At 39.0% G+C, this 18,380-nt stretch overlaps 1 protein-coding gene across 3 annotated transcripts in view; it reads left to right on the forward strand.

Moving 5' to 3' along the window:
- Positions 1–18,380, forward strand: part of LOC122714831 (neprilysin-1-like) — a 73,558-nt gene continuing 55,178 nt past the window's right edge. For all 3 annotated transcript variants that reach the window (XM_043936524.1, XM_043936525.1, XM_043936526.1), the window contains exons 1-4: positions 1–232; positions 3,245–3,649; positions 4,253–4,453; positions 11,545–11,764. In XM_043936524.1, coding sequence (XP_043792459.1) covers positions 3,647–3,649; positions 4,253–4,453; positions 11,545–11,764 — 424 coding nt within the window. In that variant the 5' untranslated portion in view covers positions 1–232; positions 3,245–3,646. The remainder of the gene's footprint in view (positions 233–3,244; positions 3,650–4,252; positions 4,454–11,544; positions 11,765–18,380) is intronic.

The raw sequence follows: 18,380 nt of genomic DNA on the forward strand, positions 1-18,380 counted from the left end.
TCGACTTCCGGTTATCTATCTCGTGCCAGCCTAGACGCAGAAACAGTTTCCGAAGAGGAGTTTCGGGAGATATCGGAGAATCCGCGCTTCGGTCATTCATTCGTTTCGTTTCCCCGCGGGCGGAATCTGGTGAACCGGAAGTGAACGCTCGACAAAGTGAAATCTTCGAAATAGGGGAATAATCTACGATCCGATCCCAAGAGTTTGACAACATTTTTTGGATTTCGTAAAGGTGAGTCGATCGATCGTTTCTCTCTCTCTCTCTCTCTCTCTCTGTTATTCTCTTTTAATGGAGCCAAGATAACAATGGCGAGAATAGGAAATCGAGTCGAAAATTGAAAAATGATAATCGGTTAATTTTTAATCCCGTTCCGTGGAGTGAATAAAAACGAGTGAATCCTGGTCGATCAGGATTCTTTATCTATAAACGAGTTAAGAGATTTAAAAGAAGGGGAAAAAAAAGGAAAAAATAGGGGAGAGTTATTTTCTTAAAATCGAGAGTGATAAAAGTTCTTTCGGTAAATTTGTTAATTGAAGCGGTTTAAGTTTATTTGAAAATTGAATCGAAAAGTTTCGCACGATAAATCTATTTTCCAAAGTGATACCGTTATATAAAAAAACCATTTTGAATCCTAATCTAAAAAAAATTTCGAGATTAAGAAAAGATTAATCGCAGAAACTTTTGCACGAGACACCGGTTTGCATTTTCGTTAATGAGGCTGTTAACGAGCTGAATCAGCACGAGCCTCGCGTAACTGTTTACGTGTAATGTTTGACATTCTTCCTCCTATCACGGTGCATCGTCAAACTTGCTTCCGTAGTTTCACGATTTTATCACCTCAGACGCGAGAAAAACACCTTCTTCATCCTTTTGAAAACGATCACACCACGTATCCCAATTCTTCCCCCTTATGTATAAATTTCTCGAAAGAAGAAGAAACCGATCCTCGACATCGATCCTTGAATTTCGATCTTTGAATTTAGACGCGAAAACACAGGAACACGATAAAAATACCGAAGAAATTTCGCGCCGATTCGATTAACCCGAGGACGGGTTGCAACTTTTTCGAGATTCGAGACGCATCTCGACCCGTTGCGCGAGAAGCGAGAGACAGTTTCCGCCACACGAAATCCCCCTTCCGCTCGAAAAGTTTTAGTGGCCGCGCGCAAATATTTCGTCGTTCGAGATCGATCGTTCTCGGTTCATACATTCCAATCGATTCGAATCCATTCGAGAGAAAGTTTGGAAAAAAAAAATATTCTCGCGAGATAACGCGAGAGAGAGAGAGAGAAAGAGAGAGAAAATGACACGAGGAAGAGATTGATGTTTCTGTCCGGTTCTTCTCTGGATTTACGTCCCTCGATCCAGCTTTCCCTTCCGCCTCCTCCAGTTCGTTTACATTTTTCTTTTCGCCACCGCAACTGCCGTCGTCCCCCCTCAGGCCTCGATCACGTACTCCATTGACTGGAAAATGTGATCTCCCATCGGCCCTGAATATTTTTAACCCGATGCAAAAAATAATCGGCGAATATATCATCTCGCTTACGTGTTACTCCTATGAATAAACCCTCCTGCGACGACGCGTCTGCTGCGCCCTTTTTCATCAATTTTGACGGGCGATCGGCCCAGTTCACTCGTACACCATTGTAAATCTTGGTTAGAATTATTATTATAGCCGGATTTGGGTGTATAAATCTTTATTAATCGATCGATTTTTATCCCCTTTATCGCTTTTATGACGTTTGCGCTTTGAAAATACCGATGCCAATAATAATTTTCCCTTCATCTCGATCAATTTCTCGACGAAATAATTCTCTCAAAGATGAAAAAGAAGAATTCATTTCTTTTTTTTTTTTTTCAGCTTTGGTTAGAATTTGAAAATTTCTGAAAGACAGATCGATTATTTTATTCTAAGAATGGTATTTCAAAAATAATCGTGTAACGTACGTTTTTTCCTCCTTTCGAAACGAAGATCTATCTCACGGCGGGTGAATGACGTCAGTTTCACGTCAAGGGGACACACCGTGCTTTTCTTATTATTAGACGAACAACTTTCGATAAAAAGTTGTTTATCATTCGCGAAGAAACAGTTTCGTAACACCGAAATGAATTTGAGGTGTACGCGAAGAGAGATAAAATTGAAATTTTTATTAGTCCCGCTGCATTTTTTCCCGTTTCTCGAACGAATATTATTGCTTCAGAACTTTTGATGGAAAGAAAAATCAGATATTTTCTCACGATATCTGTTTACACGTGATTCGACTAACGGAATTATTCGCTAAGCAGATAGGATTGTTACACAAGACAATAAGAAAAAGCTGTCTATTCGATTCGATTTGCGAATTTCAAGTTTCGTGTCTGTTAAAAAAAAAAGAAAAAAGAAAAAAGAAAAGAAAAAGAGAGGAGAAAAAGATTGTCGAATAGTTCGTCGTCGGATAAACAGATGGATCGAGATCCAAAGCAACTTTTCATCAAGATATTCTTGGTCGATTATCTTTAGTTTAATCGTTTCGGTTTTCTTGGAGGGAGGAGAAGAAACGGTTTGGAAACGGTGCGTTTTGCCGCGACAAAGAAATGCGCATAAATTAGAAATCCCACGGTGGAAACAGCTTGGAAGTAATCCAGATTAAACCGAGGCTTCTCGTGAAGGCGATTTAGTAGACTCTAAGATCGCTTTTCACGATACGGAGAACGACTTAATTCGTGCGTAACCTTGGCTTTTATAAATCTCGCTTTATCTACATCCGAGTCCCGCTACTTATTCTGAATTTCTTTCCACCACCTTCCCAATGAGTCACGACCGGGATTAAACGCCAACTTATTATTATTACACTCGCGTGTGTATTCGAAACGTGATCGAACGATCGAATCCGCGCACGAAACTATGATTTAAATCTAATTTGCGCTAGATTTCCAATATCCCTCCCCCTCCTTTGCGAAGCCACGAGTTTCCTTTTATCCGTGGAAAAAAAGAAATTCACAGAGATTCTGCGGGACGAGCGACAAGGTGAACGACGTCACGCACGTTCGATCGAATTATCGAATAATAAGAAACGAATTACAAAAATTCCCATTCCATCGCGTTTCCTCTTTGATAAATTCCCTTCTTCTCTTCTCTTGGCGAACTCGAAAAACGATGCACCGTCAAAAAGATTCGACCAACAACTATCGAAAAATTCTTTCAAAGGCAAAAAAAAAAAAAAAAAAAAGGAAACGATTAATTTCTCAATTTTTTCCCCACAGATTTCTGTCTCTGGCGATAGAATAGAAAGATGAAGGAGAGGAAGGGAGAGCGGTGGATCCGGCCGGTGGTTTGATCCATCGATCCATCGTCCAGAGATCGGCGGCGGGCTGGAGAAGTTTTGGCGGGCTTTGAAGAGCTAGGGAGTTCCGCGGGACCCGGCAAATGTGGCTTTGTGCACGGTGAGCCGGGGTTACGGGGGCCGTGGGGCCCGTGGAGGCGGGGGTAGATCCCGTGGCGAGGCAAGCGTGAGGCTACCCCTGAGTCCTCGCACTCTGTGCGCCCCTGGGGCCGGAGGTGGCGCACATGTGCACGTACAGGGGACCGGAGGAGCCGGTGGAACCGCGGCTGGAACCGGAAATAATCCCGGCACCGAGGAGGGATCCGGCCTTCCGGACGAGCCAATGGTGAGCCCATATACTTTCTTATACTTTCTTATTCACGCGCCCACGAAAATTTTACATTCGATCGAATTAATCTTCCTCTCGTTCCGATCCTCCTCTTCCTTTAGTTTTCGCTCGCTTATCCCCGACGACGTCTTAACGTCTAATCCCCGACTAGTGTTGACGTTCCATTCTCCTCGACATTCCTTTTCCATTCCTCCCGTGTTTTCCCTTCGAACGATTTTCTTACTAATAAAAAGGATTCCTCCGAAGAGGGTTCCTCGCCGTCTCCGGTATTAAAGCAATTTCAACTTTCTCTTCTCCACCGTTCTTCATCGGTCGTTTAACTTCGGTGCACTCGCGCGCCGAAAATCGTTAATAAGACGTCGTCGCGTGCACGGGTTTTGTCGACAGGAACGTCGAGAAAATAAGAATCGTCGCTCGATGATATCGTTGAATCACGCAATTACACGAAACGAAGAAACGATCGCATATCGAAGAAATGATCGTATATATCAATATATATCAATATATATCAATATATACGTATACTGATCATTTCTTTCTTCTTTTTTTTTGTTCGTTTCGCAAGGAACGGATTCATTCGATCATTGGAAATGTACGTAGGTGCACGTGGAGAGGGCCGCGCAGCAAGGTACCTGGATATGCTGCGTGCCGTGTTACTGGCTCAGACGAAGTAAGGCCGTGCACAAGGCGCTGCTCACGTTCGCGATGCTGCTCGTCACCAGCCTGCTCGTCACCAGTCCTGTCCTCTTCCTCATCACCACGCTGCCCGAGGGAGAGCAACCGCGTGAATGCCTACCGTTGGTGAGCGACAACTGTTCTCTTTAACCCCTTCCCCCAACGATTGTTTCCACCAACCCACGCGAGACCTCTTCACCTTTTCAACGCCGTTTCCGTGCTCCTTCCCTCTTTGTCCCTTTTCTTTCTCACCTTTGTTCGAATTAGGATATCGCGCAAAGAGTTATTCTCTACCCGTTGGACTCGAAAGTTGCAGTGTTTTTTTTTTCTTTTTCCTTTTTTATTTTTTTTTTTTTTGGGACGTTACACGAATATTTTATATCTATTGTAAGGGGAAGGGAGAGAGGGCAGTTGATTACGGAACACTGGTTTCAGTCTTTTCATCATATTATGCGGGGTTGGTTGAACGTTGTTTAAATGAAAACTGAGCTTTTGATAAAGAGAGAATCATCCTGGAAGGGGAACGGGAATGTTTCGAGGTCGAAAGATCGGCGTTTATTTCTCTTTAAGTCGCGTTCTCTAATGTTAGATGGAAATTTCGAGGCGTCCCTCTTTCGAAACGCGTGTCGCCGAAGAATAAGATTTAGATAGAAATTTCTGAATATGATATTTCGGGGAGAGATCCGATGTAAAATCTCGTAAAACCGAAGTTGAATGGATCGTAAAACGATGCATCTTCTGAAATATGGCTCCCTTCGAACGCTAAAATATCGTTGCCTGTTCCGTTCTTTTGAGCGACGCATCGATTCCTCGCTTCCTTTGTCGCAACGTCCTGCGATGTCACCCGAGTTTCGGCTCTTATTCCTTATCCCAGACACACTCTATTATTATTATTATTATTATATTATTCGTTGCATTAATTTTCTAAATTAACGTTATTGTAGATCCATAACTTCATACGTGAAATGAATTTCGATTGTTCGTAATTATCGTGATACTTGCTTCCGGATTGAACCGAGCAACGATTACGCTTTCACAGAGCAAACGTTGTTTGTTCCCCTTCAAATCCTCTTCTTAAAAAAAATACGAGACAAAATAATTTTTTCCTTGTTGCGAATAAGAACGATTTCACAGCAATGTAACAGGTTTTGTCCGCGACCGTGACGATCCAATAGTCCCCTCGAAGCGTTATATACTTTCACGTTCGGCAAAGATGTTAGAGAGAGAGAAATCCTCTCTGGAAATTTTCGTCCATACATCTCGAGAGTTTCGCGCGAAAAAAAAAAAAGAAAAAAAAAGAAAATGAAAGAAAACGCGATTCCCAGTCCCCAAAGCCGATTTTTCGCTTCCTTACTCGTCTCGAGGCGTACGTTTGTCAGATATAAATACGAGAGAAGGAATATTTCACGGTCGTTGATTCGCTCGAGACGACTTAACTTCTCGAGATTTCTTATTTTTTTCGTGAAGTGGGGTAAGTAACTCCGTTGGGAATAAAATTTTCTTCCAGTTATTCGTTATTGAGAGGTGAATTCAAGATAAAATATTATTAGGAAATGCGTACACTTTTAAGATACTTGTTTCAAGAATAAAATTCCCCCTCCTCCCTTCCCATTATCGAAAAATAAAATAAAGCTTTCAGAGTTATTTCTCGAGTTTAACATTTTACTTTGAGCATCAACGAAATAAAAATAAGATTAATAACCAAGAGTGTGAGTATAGTGAAAATAAATTCTCGAGAATCGAGAATTCTCGATGATTATTTTTATATTTTGAGAACAATAATGTCATCGACTCTCCAACAGAGAAAAATCACTCTCGAGAGCTGTACCCCCCAAATTTTATTTTATTATTTTGCTACCCTTAAGATCTTGCTCTCTTGACCGAACCTTCGTCAAGGAAATTTCTTCCAATTGATTCGATTTCCACGTAGATTCGTATATCGGAATGCTAAACATACGGGGAACTTTTTCCATCGATAGGGGAAAACGCGATGTAAATCTCAATTGGATTTGACGCGATCGCTGTTGGTGGAAACCTTCGACGAGGCTAAACGCGTTGCACCCGATGTTATTCTCGCACGAATAATAGCCGTATAATTGGTATCAGTTCGCAGTTATCCTTATAAGGTTTCCCAATTAACATTAAGCAAGTCTATAATTCAGTTAAAGATCCTTGAATACGACGAATAATTCGTAATTCGATATATACACCTCAGTCAGGACAGGAATCCTCCCGATTCTGTATACCCGTTTCGAGTTCATTGTTTCGAATTTGTCCGAGTTTTTTTTGAATTTAGAGAAAAGAAAAAAAAAAATAAATAAAGGAACGAAAAAATTTCGATAAAATTTCGTTTAACGAGAAATAATTGGTTCATACGGTGTTGTACAAGTACAGAGAATACCGTAATTAGAACCGAGCTATTGAAAATTTCTCACAGTTTTCACAGTCAACATTAATCTTCTTTATTATTTACGTTGCGTGCTCGTGGTCGGCAAATAAAAAAAAAAAAAAAAAAAAAAATATTCGCAGGCGAATGGACGGTCGATCAAAGCGAAACATGTTTGCGAATTCGAGAAAAGGGGGTTAAAGGCCGGTGAGTATAATCGTTAACGTGGGATCGATCGATCGTCTCGCGGAGAGGCGAGAATAAACTGTGAAACATAAAAATAGATCGCATCGAACGGGCGGCCTCTTCGAAGGAAATTTATTAATTCCAGTGGCGAGGTATTATTGGCGGAGGGAGGGGAGGAAAAAAAAAAGGTAGCAACTTTTAAAATTGGTCGAATTATTTTTTCCCCTCCTCCTCTGTTCGAATAAATTGGGGGTGAAAAGTAGGGGAGGAACGACGTGGATAGACCGTGAAAACGGGAATCGAAATTCGAGTTTGAATTTCGACGCCTCGACGACGGTGTATAATTATCATTAACGTCCTATCCAAAATTTCAAGGATAATAACGTTTATCAATTGAGGTTTAATTATCACAGAGACTCCTCTGGTTGCTTTGTAATCAACCTCGCGTTCGCCAAATACGCGATTAAATTTCAAGTTGATATGCGATGATATCCGCGAAGATTTTAGAGAAATTTTGTTTTACGCGATTTTGTTCATTGCTGTGTACGAAAGCGGGCCAATAAATTTTCCTTAACCGCACATTGATTCAAATTTTTAAAACAGCTCGTCGAAATTGACTGGCAAAAAGGACTGGTATTGCTCTTATTATTTCAAAATCGATTTTCTCGAATTCCTCGAGTTCCCCTCCATTTTAAAAATTGAAAACTTGCAAAACTGATTGGCAGTTTTATTTTCGCTCGAAATCAAATTTTTATTCCCTCTTGGTATGAAACCGTAAACCGATATTCGAGACTTATCTAACTCATCGATTAGATCGGAATCGGTCGATTTTGAAATATCAAATCACGTACGAATTTCGTTCGATCCTTCTTTGGAATCGTTCAACATCCATTTCCATGAGGGATTATTAACAGGGAAGAAAAGCGTGGGGATAATCCGTGATCAATTAACCGGTTCTTTTCGGCCGCGTCTTCCCTCGGCTTCAGCCTGTTAATAAGTTTGCAGTAATTACAGCTGCAAGGGGTAGTTAGTGGGATTCGAAGCAGATTGCCGCTCGAATATTCCGGATGTAGTTAAGGGATTGGTTATATCGATGTAATATACCGCTCGCGTTTCCTCCATCTTAAGCCGTGTCTCTTAATTGCCTTAAGTTCTTCGTGTCGAATATATCGTTCGTTTGCCACCATAATGGGGGGAGGAGAAAAAAAAAAAAAAAAAAAAAGGAGAAAAGTTTTTAGCAGGAGCTAGAATTGGAAATATTTTTAATCTCTAAAAAGAACGTGTAGGGACGTGATATTAATTTTATAAATATTAAATACGTGTATTAAACGCGAGAAGAAAGATATGCGTAATAACGTATCGTAATTTATATAATTATGCGGAATATACGTATAATAACGTGAAACATATATATATATATATATTTGCACGAAAATCCGTAATATACTTATTATATTACGTTATATATGACATTGAATAAAGTAATATAGAAGAATTATGGCATCGAATTATAATATATATATTTTACTTCAACTGTAATGTCTTTAGTCACGATGAATATATATATATATATATATATATATTCGTACAACGCATATTATTCGAGAAATTATTAAAATTGATAAAACTTATAAATTGTTGAACAATTGGAATATGTACGTACATAATACGAAACACGAAATATTTATTTACAAAGATTTCGATTATTTATGAAAAATAATAGATCCTGACGCCATTTTCGTACCAAGATATGCGTGCAATGTACGAAATATTCACCGAGTTTTTCCCCCCCGACCGTCCTTTTCAAAATGTTCGCGACGAGTACGAGGATTAGATCGAGGAGAAAAGATCGAATACACGATTTATTCGACATTGGGTATTCAATGTCGACGAGAAACGATGGATTCGAATGCTATTCCCGTGGAGGATTCGCCAAGTTCGACCACGGGTCGTTAGAGAGAGGTATGCGCGAAGCCATACTATGCGGTAAGGTTTCGAGGCAAAATGTCAACCCTACGCGAGGTCAGGGTTTCACCCTTCATCCTGACCTTTATCTTCCAACCTCGGACACTTTTGACCCCCAACGGGAAATCTCTCTATCTAGGGATCCCCTCCATCTTCCTTCCAACTTTCTTCCTTCGTTTCGTCTCGAAAATTTTCATTTTCGTGTTAAAATGAAAGTGATCGGCTCGAAGAGACGCGTTTCCAATAAAAAAAGATGTACTACTGTATTTCTAGATGTATATAATCTGTATATAGTCTGTTGTTTGTATCGGCTGTTTTGAAAGTTAACAATTGGAATTGCAACATGATCCGATCAACAATATGGTAATATTTTCGTTGAAAATGTTAAAGAAAAGAGATAATTCTACTTTGGATAGATTCACTGTTAAAAAGAAAAATTTATTATTCATTAGTTGGATTTAATCGATCTGTATCTTACGGAAAAGAAAAAGAAAAAAATTAGAAAAATTAGTCGAGCAATAAGAATTATTCTTTCGTTCAATATCCACGGTAACAACTTCCTCAAAACTTTCACGAAAGAAGAATATTCTTTGTCGTGGAAATACGTGGAAATAAAAGTATTAGAAATTCGTATTGACGCGCGTCGTCAAAGGCGTGCCAAACTTTCTCGCTCGCATTCTCCACGCCATTTGGCACGCTTCCTTACGCGTAACCGAACTTCAATCCCGAGAAATTCTTCTCGCATACTTGCGACCTTCCCCCCTTTAAGCCCATACGTTCCGAATCGAGGCGAAGATAAATTATTATCCACCTTATGGCTGAACAGAGAGATCTTTGCGCGCGCGATCCAAGTACGGAGAATCACGAACGAGCAGGCCGTGTTCGTGGAATATGAAATTGAAAAGTTTTTTCAATGGCTTTTCCTAATTTTATTCCATTTAAGCCGAGAATTCATTCTCGTATCGAAAATCGCCAAAGAAGCTTGGTTTCCTTTGCTGCGCCGGGGCGTAGCAACCTCCTCTTCGAGACCTCCTTTCGGGAAGGTTAAAGAATCCAAAATTCACGGACGACTTGACGAAGAATTTCGGAAAACTTGAAATCTTTGAATCGCGAAAGCTGGGTCATCTAGGCGGATGCTTACTCAGTCTTGAAGAATTTTCATCAGAGAATATTTTCATATATATATGTATGTATATATACAGAGAAAATAGCTGGTTTGGGGGAAGAGGGGAAATCGAGTGCAGGAACGAATGTAATGAGTCGTGGTGGAAACGAGTCGTACGATATTTGCGAGATTTATTTCGACTCGATTACAGATAGCTAATATATAACGCAGATTCTGTGACGTTTACTTAAATTGGACGATTTGTACGCATAGATTTTCTTGGGGATGATAGGGATTCGGGGATGATTTAGATTTCGATTCTTCTACTTTTTCATCGCGAGACGAGTGAAAAATTCTCTGAGAACTGGGTCGAACTTAATTTCACGCAACCACATCCGTTTGCTTGGGGGGGCGGGGGGGTGTGAGGCATCATCGTTGGTGAAAGGATCATCATCCGTCTCTGTCAAGAAAAGAGGCGCATCCAGGGGTGAAAGGCAATTGACGACAATGAGAATCGTCGACGTGTAGTTGCGCAACCCCCCCTTTCGTTAGGCCTCTCGAATTTTTAGGTTAACTCTTTGGACAGGTTTCACAGGATATGAGTCGAGACCGATTCTTCATTTCCTCCTCCTCCTTCTCCTTCTCCCTTCTTTTCCCCTTATTTATCTTCGCCGAGTCCCCGAGTTCGCGTCAAACCATTCGTCTTTTTCAAGAAAGACGTATGATTTCGCTTCGCGAGTGCTCCCCCGACGCATTAAGGAAGAAAAGCGTGTGATCTTTATATTTGAAGACGAATCGAACGAGTTTTTCCTTTTTTTCCTTTTTCCATCCAATCGCAGAAATAAAAGAAGTTGCGTCGTCTTAAATTTGTTATTCGATAGATTCCCCGATTAGAATTCGTAGTGCGTGTGTTTTTTTTTTTTTTTTCTTAAATTTCTCCATCCTTTCCTTCCAAAAGAGAAGAGAATAATAAATGGAAGAAAATTTTACTCGCTCTTTTCAATCGGCATGATCTGTATTCGTGAAATATTACACGCGATATTAGACCGAGGAGGAAAATAGATCGTGGAAAATGGACAAATAAAGCGGCGTGTCCGTTTCAATTACGCTTCCCTCCCACTTACGTATCGTATAGCGCTAAATAAATTAAATTAGAAAAGAGGGAACACGCGGTGTTCCTACGCGATAAAAATTTTACGAGGGAACATTTGAACCGTGCACCGCACGTAAGAAACGTATCCTTGACCTCTTGCATTAGCAAAATGATTCTCAACGTTATTTCTCAAACTTTATTCCCCATTTCTTTTATCCTCATTATTGCACCCGCCTCGCCTTCACCTTCGCGCGATTATCCCCCTCCTGCAATATAATACACATATATATATATATCCCCCGTCTAATTTCTTTTGTATCGATCAACGACCGCCGATATAAGGCTCGTAAGAATCGTTCCTTCTAATCCTCCTGGATTAAGTTGGAGGCTAATAATATGAAAAGAAAAAAAAAAAAAAAAAAAAAAATGAAAAAGTCGAAGAAAAAGGGGAAGAGAAAATGGTGGGACGATTTTGATTGCAGGACGAGGCCTGTATCAGGGAGAGGGATGGCCAGGAGGGTTTGTGCGACTCGAAAGCCTGCGAGGAAGCCTCGAAGCGGATGGTGGCGTTCATGAGGAAGGGGATGGATCCTTGCAAGGACTTTTATCAGTTCGCGTGCGGCGGTATTCGCGATCAGCAACCGTATCAACCTAGCTCGAGCTTCAACATGCTCCAGGCGAAGGTTGACGATCATCTTCACAGTGAGTGAACCCATTCTCCGTTCCTTCCTCCGTTTTTCTTCTTCTTCTTCTTTTTTTCTTTTTTCTTTTTTTCCATTAAGACACTCTTGGAAAGTTATTCGAGAACTCTGTTTGCGAACCTCTTTTCCGAACGAAGGAAAATAGTTACGTGAATATATATATATATATATATATGTTACATGATATACATATATATATATCCATCCAGGTTTAAGATAATAATAATAATGATGATACTTCTTTTTGTCAACGAGCTTTTACGTTGTGCTTGTTTACGTTAACTTACAATTAAGCAGAAAAGAAAATATTAGGAGTAAATTAGTTAGTAAATGGAATAGAAGAGTTTTAGAACGAAATTTAAGATAAATATTGTCACAAACATTTTTACAAGTTAATAAGTTGCAAAAGAATCATCCCAGTTTTACGTAAAAATATTACGAAAATTATTTTACGTTATATTTTTTCACATTTCGTGACATTTCGTTCGAGGCTCGATCGATAAAACCAAAATTTGAATGTCGAAATTAATTTCTTGCCAATTAATTGAAAAAAAGAAAAAAGAGGAGGGAAGCTTTTCCACCAAGTTTCAACTCGAAGGAAGGGATAATTGATTCAGAAGCGTGGGCAAATTTTCCCTCCGTCATTTAAACTTTCAATTAACCAATACTCAGCAGTGTATTCGAAACGAAAGTTTCTGATCGCGTCGCCCCCTCTCCCTCTGTTTTGAAATCAATTCGCATCATCATCGCGAAACTCTTGCTCGTCACAGACACATCCTCCGCTCTTTCCCTCATTCTTCATCATCGATTCATTTCAATTCTTTTCGTTCAATCCATTCCAATTCCATTATCTTCATCTGTTTCTCTCGCTTATTTATACTCGCAAGGGATGAAACGTCGGCCGTTTAAAAATTTCGTCGCTTCCCCGCCTTTTCCAATCGTATCGTCTTGGATCTCTTCTTACGTAATCTGTTCCCTCAACTATCCTATTTTTTTTTATGGCTTCCATCACGAGGGGAGGGGGGGTTAATCGAACGAGTTTCGAGAGAGGGTTGAAAAGTTGAACGCGTTTAAATTTATCGATATTATCGGAGAGAAAAAAAAATGTGTTTGGATTCGTATAAAATCTTGTCCACGATTATTTTTCTTTCCTATTCCCGGTTCTTAAGAAACTGTTTGAAGATATTTTGGGAATTTATCAAGTATCCACTTCGTTATACGATCATCTTTTATCGAGTTTGATATTTGGAAGGTTTAAAAAAAATTAAAATTCTCTCGAGGAGATAGAGAGATAGAATTCAGGGATATTTATACGAAGTCTCTATTTCCATTATGCGATCGTTTCCAAATCCAATCAAATATTTAAAAGCAGAATATTAAAATACTTTCGAGATGAAATTTCCCCCCAGAAATAATAAACGATTGTCTGTTTAGGAGGATTAAAAATATTTTAAGTGTTCTACGTTCTACGAAATTAAAATTAATTTTGCCGGACGTGTTATTAAAATAATACGAATCCCGAATCAATTCTTTTCGATTCGCGTTATCGAAAATTCGCGCGTTAAACGAAACGAATTATCGAGATTCCAATATATATTTCGCGGCGAGTACGTGCGAGTAAACAGAAGACAGAAGAATCGGGGGGATATGTAGGTCATACGCGATTAAAAGAGCTGGACGTGCATACGTCACGATGCGCTGACGTAGGGGATGAAAAACAACCCCTGCCGCGTGTCCACTCTGACGAAACATCGTGTCGAAAAAAGTCGAATTGTTTCGCTCGTACAATTGTGTCCAGATAATAATTTAATACTCCGAAATTTTGACAATCAGCTTGGAAAAGCTATGCATGGACTACGACTGGACTTTCAACTCATGCAGAGATAACGAAACCGCGTATCTTTCGGTATCGTTGAGAATTTTCGCTGCTTTACTTGGAAAGCTCGTAAACTTAATCTCGAGTTGTCCAAGTTTTTATCCCTCTGCGAATTTAAATGTTGAAGAGATGTTAAAGAAAATGTCCGATTCGAGCAAGCAAACGTTTGAACGAAAAAATAAAACGATATTTATATATATGTAAAAATAAAAGAAACGACAAGCGACGCTTTCGTTATTTCGATAAATAATAATTTCCATCTTTCAGTAGGTCCAGTAGGTTTAGAATTTTTGGTTGAAGGTTTCCTCTCTTTAAAGAAAGAGAATCCGCTTTCCTAAACTCGAAGGGTGTGCTTCCTCCCCGTTTTGGATGAAAGAGGGAGAAAAAGGTCGACGGAAATGAAGATTTACAGGGACGGAGAGTCTATGAAAAAAAGACACGGCGTGCTCAAAGAATGACACATGGACGTCCCGCGTAATAATTCATCGCTTCTCTTGCTCATTTTTTTTCGCGCGAACGAAGCACTCATTCGAGCTTGTAAATCTTTCTCCGTCGAGCATACGTGCTCGAATGGAGATCTCAACGCGAAAGAAGGGATCATCCCATTGTGTATTTTTCGATACGACTTCTCCTTCTTTTTTTTTTCTTTTTTTTCTTTTTCTTTCTTTCTTTCTTTTTTTTTTTCATCTCAAAAGCGAAACGAATACCAGATACATTTATGAAATTGTTCTCGACCGAAAAATGTCTCTCTGAGAATGGAAACACTTGGACTCGCTCGTCACGCGGCCATTTTCTCCTCCTTTTCACTTTTATCATTTTTTATTTCGACCAGAGAGAGATGTCTCATCCGACATTTCGGGCAACAAAAAGAAGGACGGAAGAGGGGAATCGAGACGAGAAAGTTTGACAAGAGTTTAAAAATCAACCCTCTTCGTCTCGTAACACGAAGATAGTTGGCGCCACCATTTTTTCCAAATTTCTCATCAACCCGAATTTTCTTTGGCTCTCGTCTTGGAAACACGAGATTTTTTTTCATCTCGATCCCTCTTGCCAGGAATCACGTTGAATGAATCATGTCGAGTCGAGGATTCCTTTGGCCAAATTTTTTTTCCCCAAGGATTGTCCTCGATGTTTCTTTTGTGAAACACTTTTACCTTGAAGATTTTTAGACAAGATGCGTCCCTTCTTCAGATTCCTTGGAATAATACTTTACGTATGCCAATCGATCGAATGAATTTAAAATGGCAGAAGAATTTAAAATGTTTCTTAACAGAGAAATATTTATCCTTTTTCCGTTTGTGCACGTCGAATAAGATTCTGTTCCAAACATAGAGAAACATTTCAATTACGCTCAATCGCTCGTTAATTATTTATAATCGAATTATAATGCAATAAATATATTAAATACACTTACTGTAATAAGCATCTTTCGAGTTCGCGTCTTTTATTTTAAATAAGCGAACGAATAAACGGGAAGGCGTTTAGAAAGACGCGTAAAAAGATGAAAATTTCCTCCATTAACGACACGAGCAATGGAAACCTGTATCAGTTCGAAATCGTCTCGTACGTATCTTTGTTCCCGGAATATTGGCGAAGCCTTAGTGCCTTATGCTGAATTTACGTAAGAACAAAGAAGAGGGTTACAAACTTGATTAATCCAACCTGCTTAATGGATCAAGCTCGTCCCGTTAAGCTAGAATCACGTCGAAGGTTCCTCCATAATCGATTCAATTTTACGATTTTACACGATGCACACGCATCGTGAAATCTAAACATCACAGAGATCGATCAATCGCACATTTTCTACGTTTATTCCATTATTCTATTTGTTTTTAAAATTTCGAAAAAAAAAAAAGAAAATCTTGTCCTAATTTTAAAGATCTGTTCTATTTTTTCATTCCATTTAACATACATCAAAATTCATTATTTTTGTAGAGACGATCCTATCGCGGATTGTGCATTATTATTTGGATTTCGTGCAACATTTTACAACTCTTTTATGACTCACGTAGTTTGTATCGAAAAATCGATAATCTGTTTCGAATTCTGATACGTATAATTAAATTAGAATAGTGTTTTCCTTTTGCTTGGTTTTAGGATAAGACACGGTTCGCTTAATCCGCCATTGTTCTTGTCTCAGCCGCGAAAATTTAAACGAGGCCGCAAGCGGTTCGTTTCCCCTTTTATCTGGAAGGGAGACGTACTGATTAAGCGGGAAAGTTGGCTTCGTATTTCACATAGGTAGATTCAACCAAGATACGCGGCAACACACTCTGACCGCAAATTCGATAATCTCTCAATCTCAAAGCGAAATTAGCTTTATCGGTGGCCCCCGCTCGATCTATTTCAACGTGTACAATAGACAACACAGTGTTTTCGCTTTTTGCTTTTCGAACGTAAATAAATCGATATTCGTTTTTGTTCCTTGGTCGATTGATGCGCGCCATTGTGAGCATAAGATTTATCAGACTTTACGTATTATGCTTGACGTGTGGGTTTATCGACATACTTGCGTCGGTTCCGTAAGAACAAATACACGTTTATCTTTCTGCAAGCAATTTTTAAAACAGAATATTTCTATTTGTATTATTGTATGCATATCATTTTCTTGCTTGTGTATCAAACAAGTTATCTGAGTTTGAATTTATTATTCAAGCACACGTTATAGATATGCATGAATAAAATTATTGAAACGTTATTTCTTCTAAATTTGATACATTAAATTGCACTCGTTATTTCAAAGGAAGAAAAGTGAAAAATTTTAACAGCAAATAAAGGGGGATTGTTCTTCTCTCGACGTTTGTTTGTACGTTGAAGAATATAGTTGAAATGGAGAGAGATTGAAGTTTTCCCGGCAATATTGTCATTCGTATAAAATTTCGTTGTTAATCCAGAATGCAAATCGCAAGTAGGTCTTAAGCGGAGTCGCCTAGTTACCGTTTCATGCAAATTTTGTTTATAACCGCAACTCGACTAGAATTTCTAGGTAAATTCCGACTTTATAAGTCCGCGCTATCGAGAATTTCGAGCAATGAGATAATAAAAAATATCGAAACTCTCCCCTTTCTCCTCTTATGCAATTCTAACTATTTACGAAGTCTATCCATTTTCATAAGTAGAACGTCGCAGTTTCGAAGTTGCAAAAATTGGGATACAATTTCTTTCTTATTATTTTCGAAATAAGAACGAAACCGAGTATATAGATCGGTAATATTCGAGCACATTAATCTTCCACTTTGAATTTCTCACAAATTATAAAAGTAAAATATAAGATCTTTTCCTCAACTTTTGATCAAATTATTTCGCCTAATCGATTTTACATTAAATTTCGATCTTTCTTGAAAATTTCGCCCAATAATCAAACCTACTTCGTGAAAATATCGAAAAGGTCAAGGTCAAAAATTCATCCCCTACAGAGATCCATTTACGTATCACCTTGTAGAAAATTTGGCAGCGCGATTACTCCTCTACTTTGGCCAATGCGCAAAACTGTCTGGCATCCACTTTCCAAATTCGGAAGAAAGCCAAACGTTTGATCGGGAAGAATTATTCTTAGGCGACGAAACGACCAGGAGTCAATCAGGTCCTCTCTCGAACGGCCTAGATTATATCATACAATCGACAGAATTCCTTCAATTGGGCCCTCTCGTTCGAAATGATTTTTGAAAACATCGTTTCGTTTCTTCAGACGAATCTCGCACAGTTTGATAAATTTCTTTTCCATTAAGGAAGATTGCCGAGAGATTTCATCCTCGACAGATGAGTTTTATGTAGCGTCGCGAATTCTATCGATTTTCATTTCCTCGATTCACGCTGTTTTTTTTTCTCGTGACGGCAACAGTTTGGTCGAGTAACCAGATTCCAGCTGATATTCGATAGGAAGGAGACAGATCGAAGTCGATCCTTGCCTGCGTGCGAAACGGTGGCGACGATTAATTTCACCACGACGATAAATTTTCGTAAAAAGCTCTATTCCATTTAAACCGATTAAACTATCGCAACTTTGGCGATAAATTTTACTATTGCAACATATCGTACGAACGTAATGGATAATTCAATTCTGCAGTTCACTTTACATTAATTTCGACCGCCCGTTTGTAGAATTCTATAAATATTGGGAAAAGTCGTGAATCGCTTTCGAATCGCCAGCAAACGTTTGTACTGCTACCACTCGAATAATTCGAGATTTCGTTTCGAAACGATCAGATGAGTTGGAAACTGGCGAACTAGCTAGATCCATCGGCCAATATAAAAACTTTCAATTTTACGTTGACTGTTCTTCTCTTCTCTTTCGACGCGATGTTAAACCGCGAATGTCGAACGCGTCAATGAGCCAAGTATTCAAACGAAGGAAATATTTGGAGAAACGATCAAAGTGTATCAATGAAATTTGCGATAAATATTGCTTCTTTCTTTTCCAAATCTTTAACAATTAGATGTCGTACGATTGACTTATAAAAATAATCGAATAATACAATTCTCCAAGATTTACGTAAAGATTTCTTATAAATATATATATATATATATAAGAAGCAAATAAGAAACTCTTTCGATCTGCAATAATAATAATAATAATAATAAAAGCCTGGCAAACTTTGAATTCCACTTTTTACCGTATCAAGCACTTAACAACCTTCGGAGACTTGAGGGTTGCCAATAAATAGAAACATTAATTCCTCGTGGAGGAAATTGACGATGTCGAACACGACCTCGAAACCAGTCCAAAGACGAGGATCGCCCA

This window comes from Apis laboriosa, unplaced genomic scaffold (assembly GCF_014066325.1).
Source record: "Apis laboriosa isolate Shangri-la unplaced genomic scaffold, ASM1406632v1 scaffold34_cov151, whole genome shotgun sequence".
NCBI lineage: Eukaryota > Metazoa > Arthropoda > Insecta > Hymenoptera > Apidae > Apis > Apis laboriosa.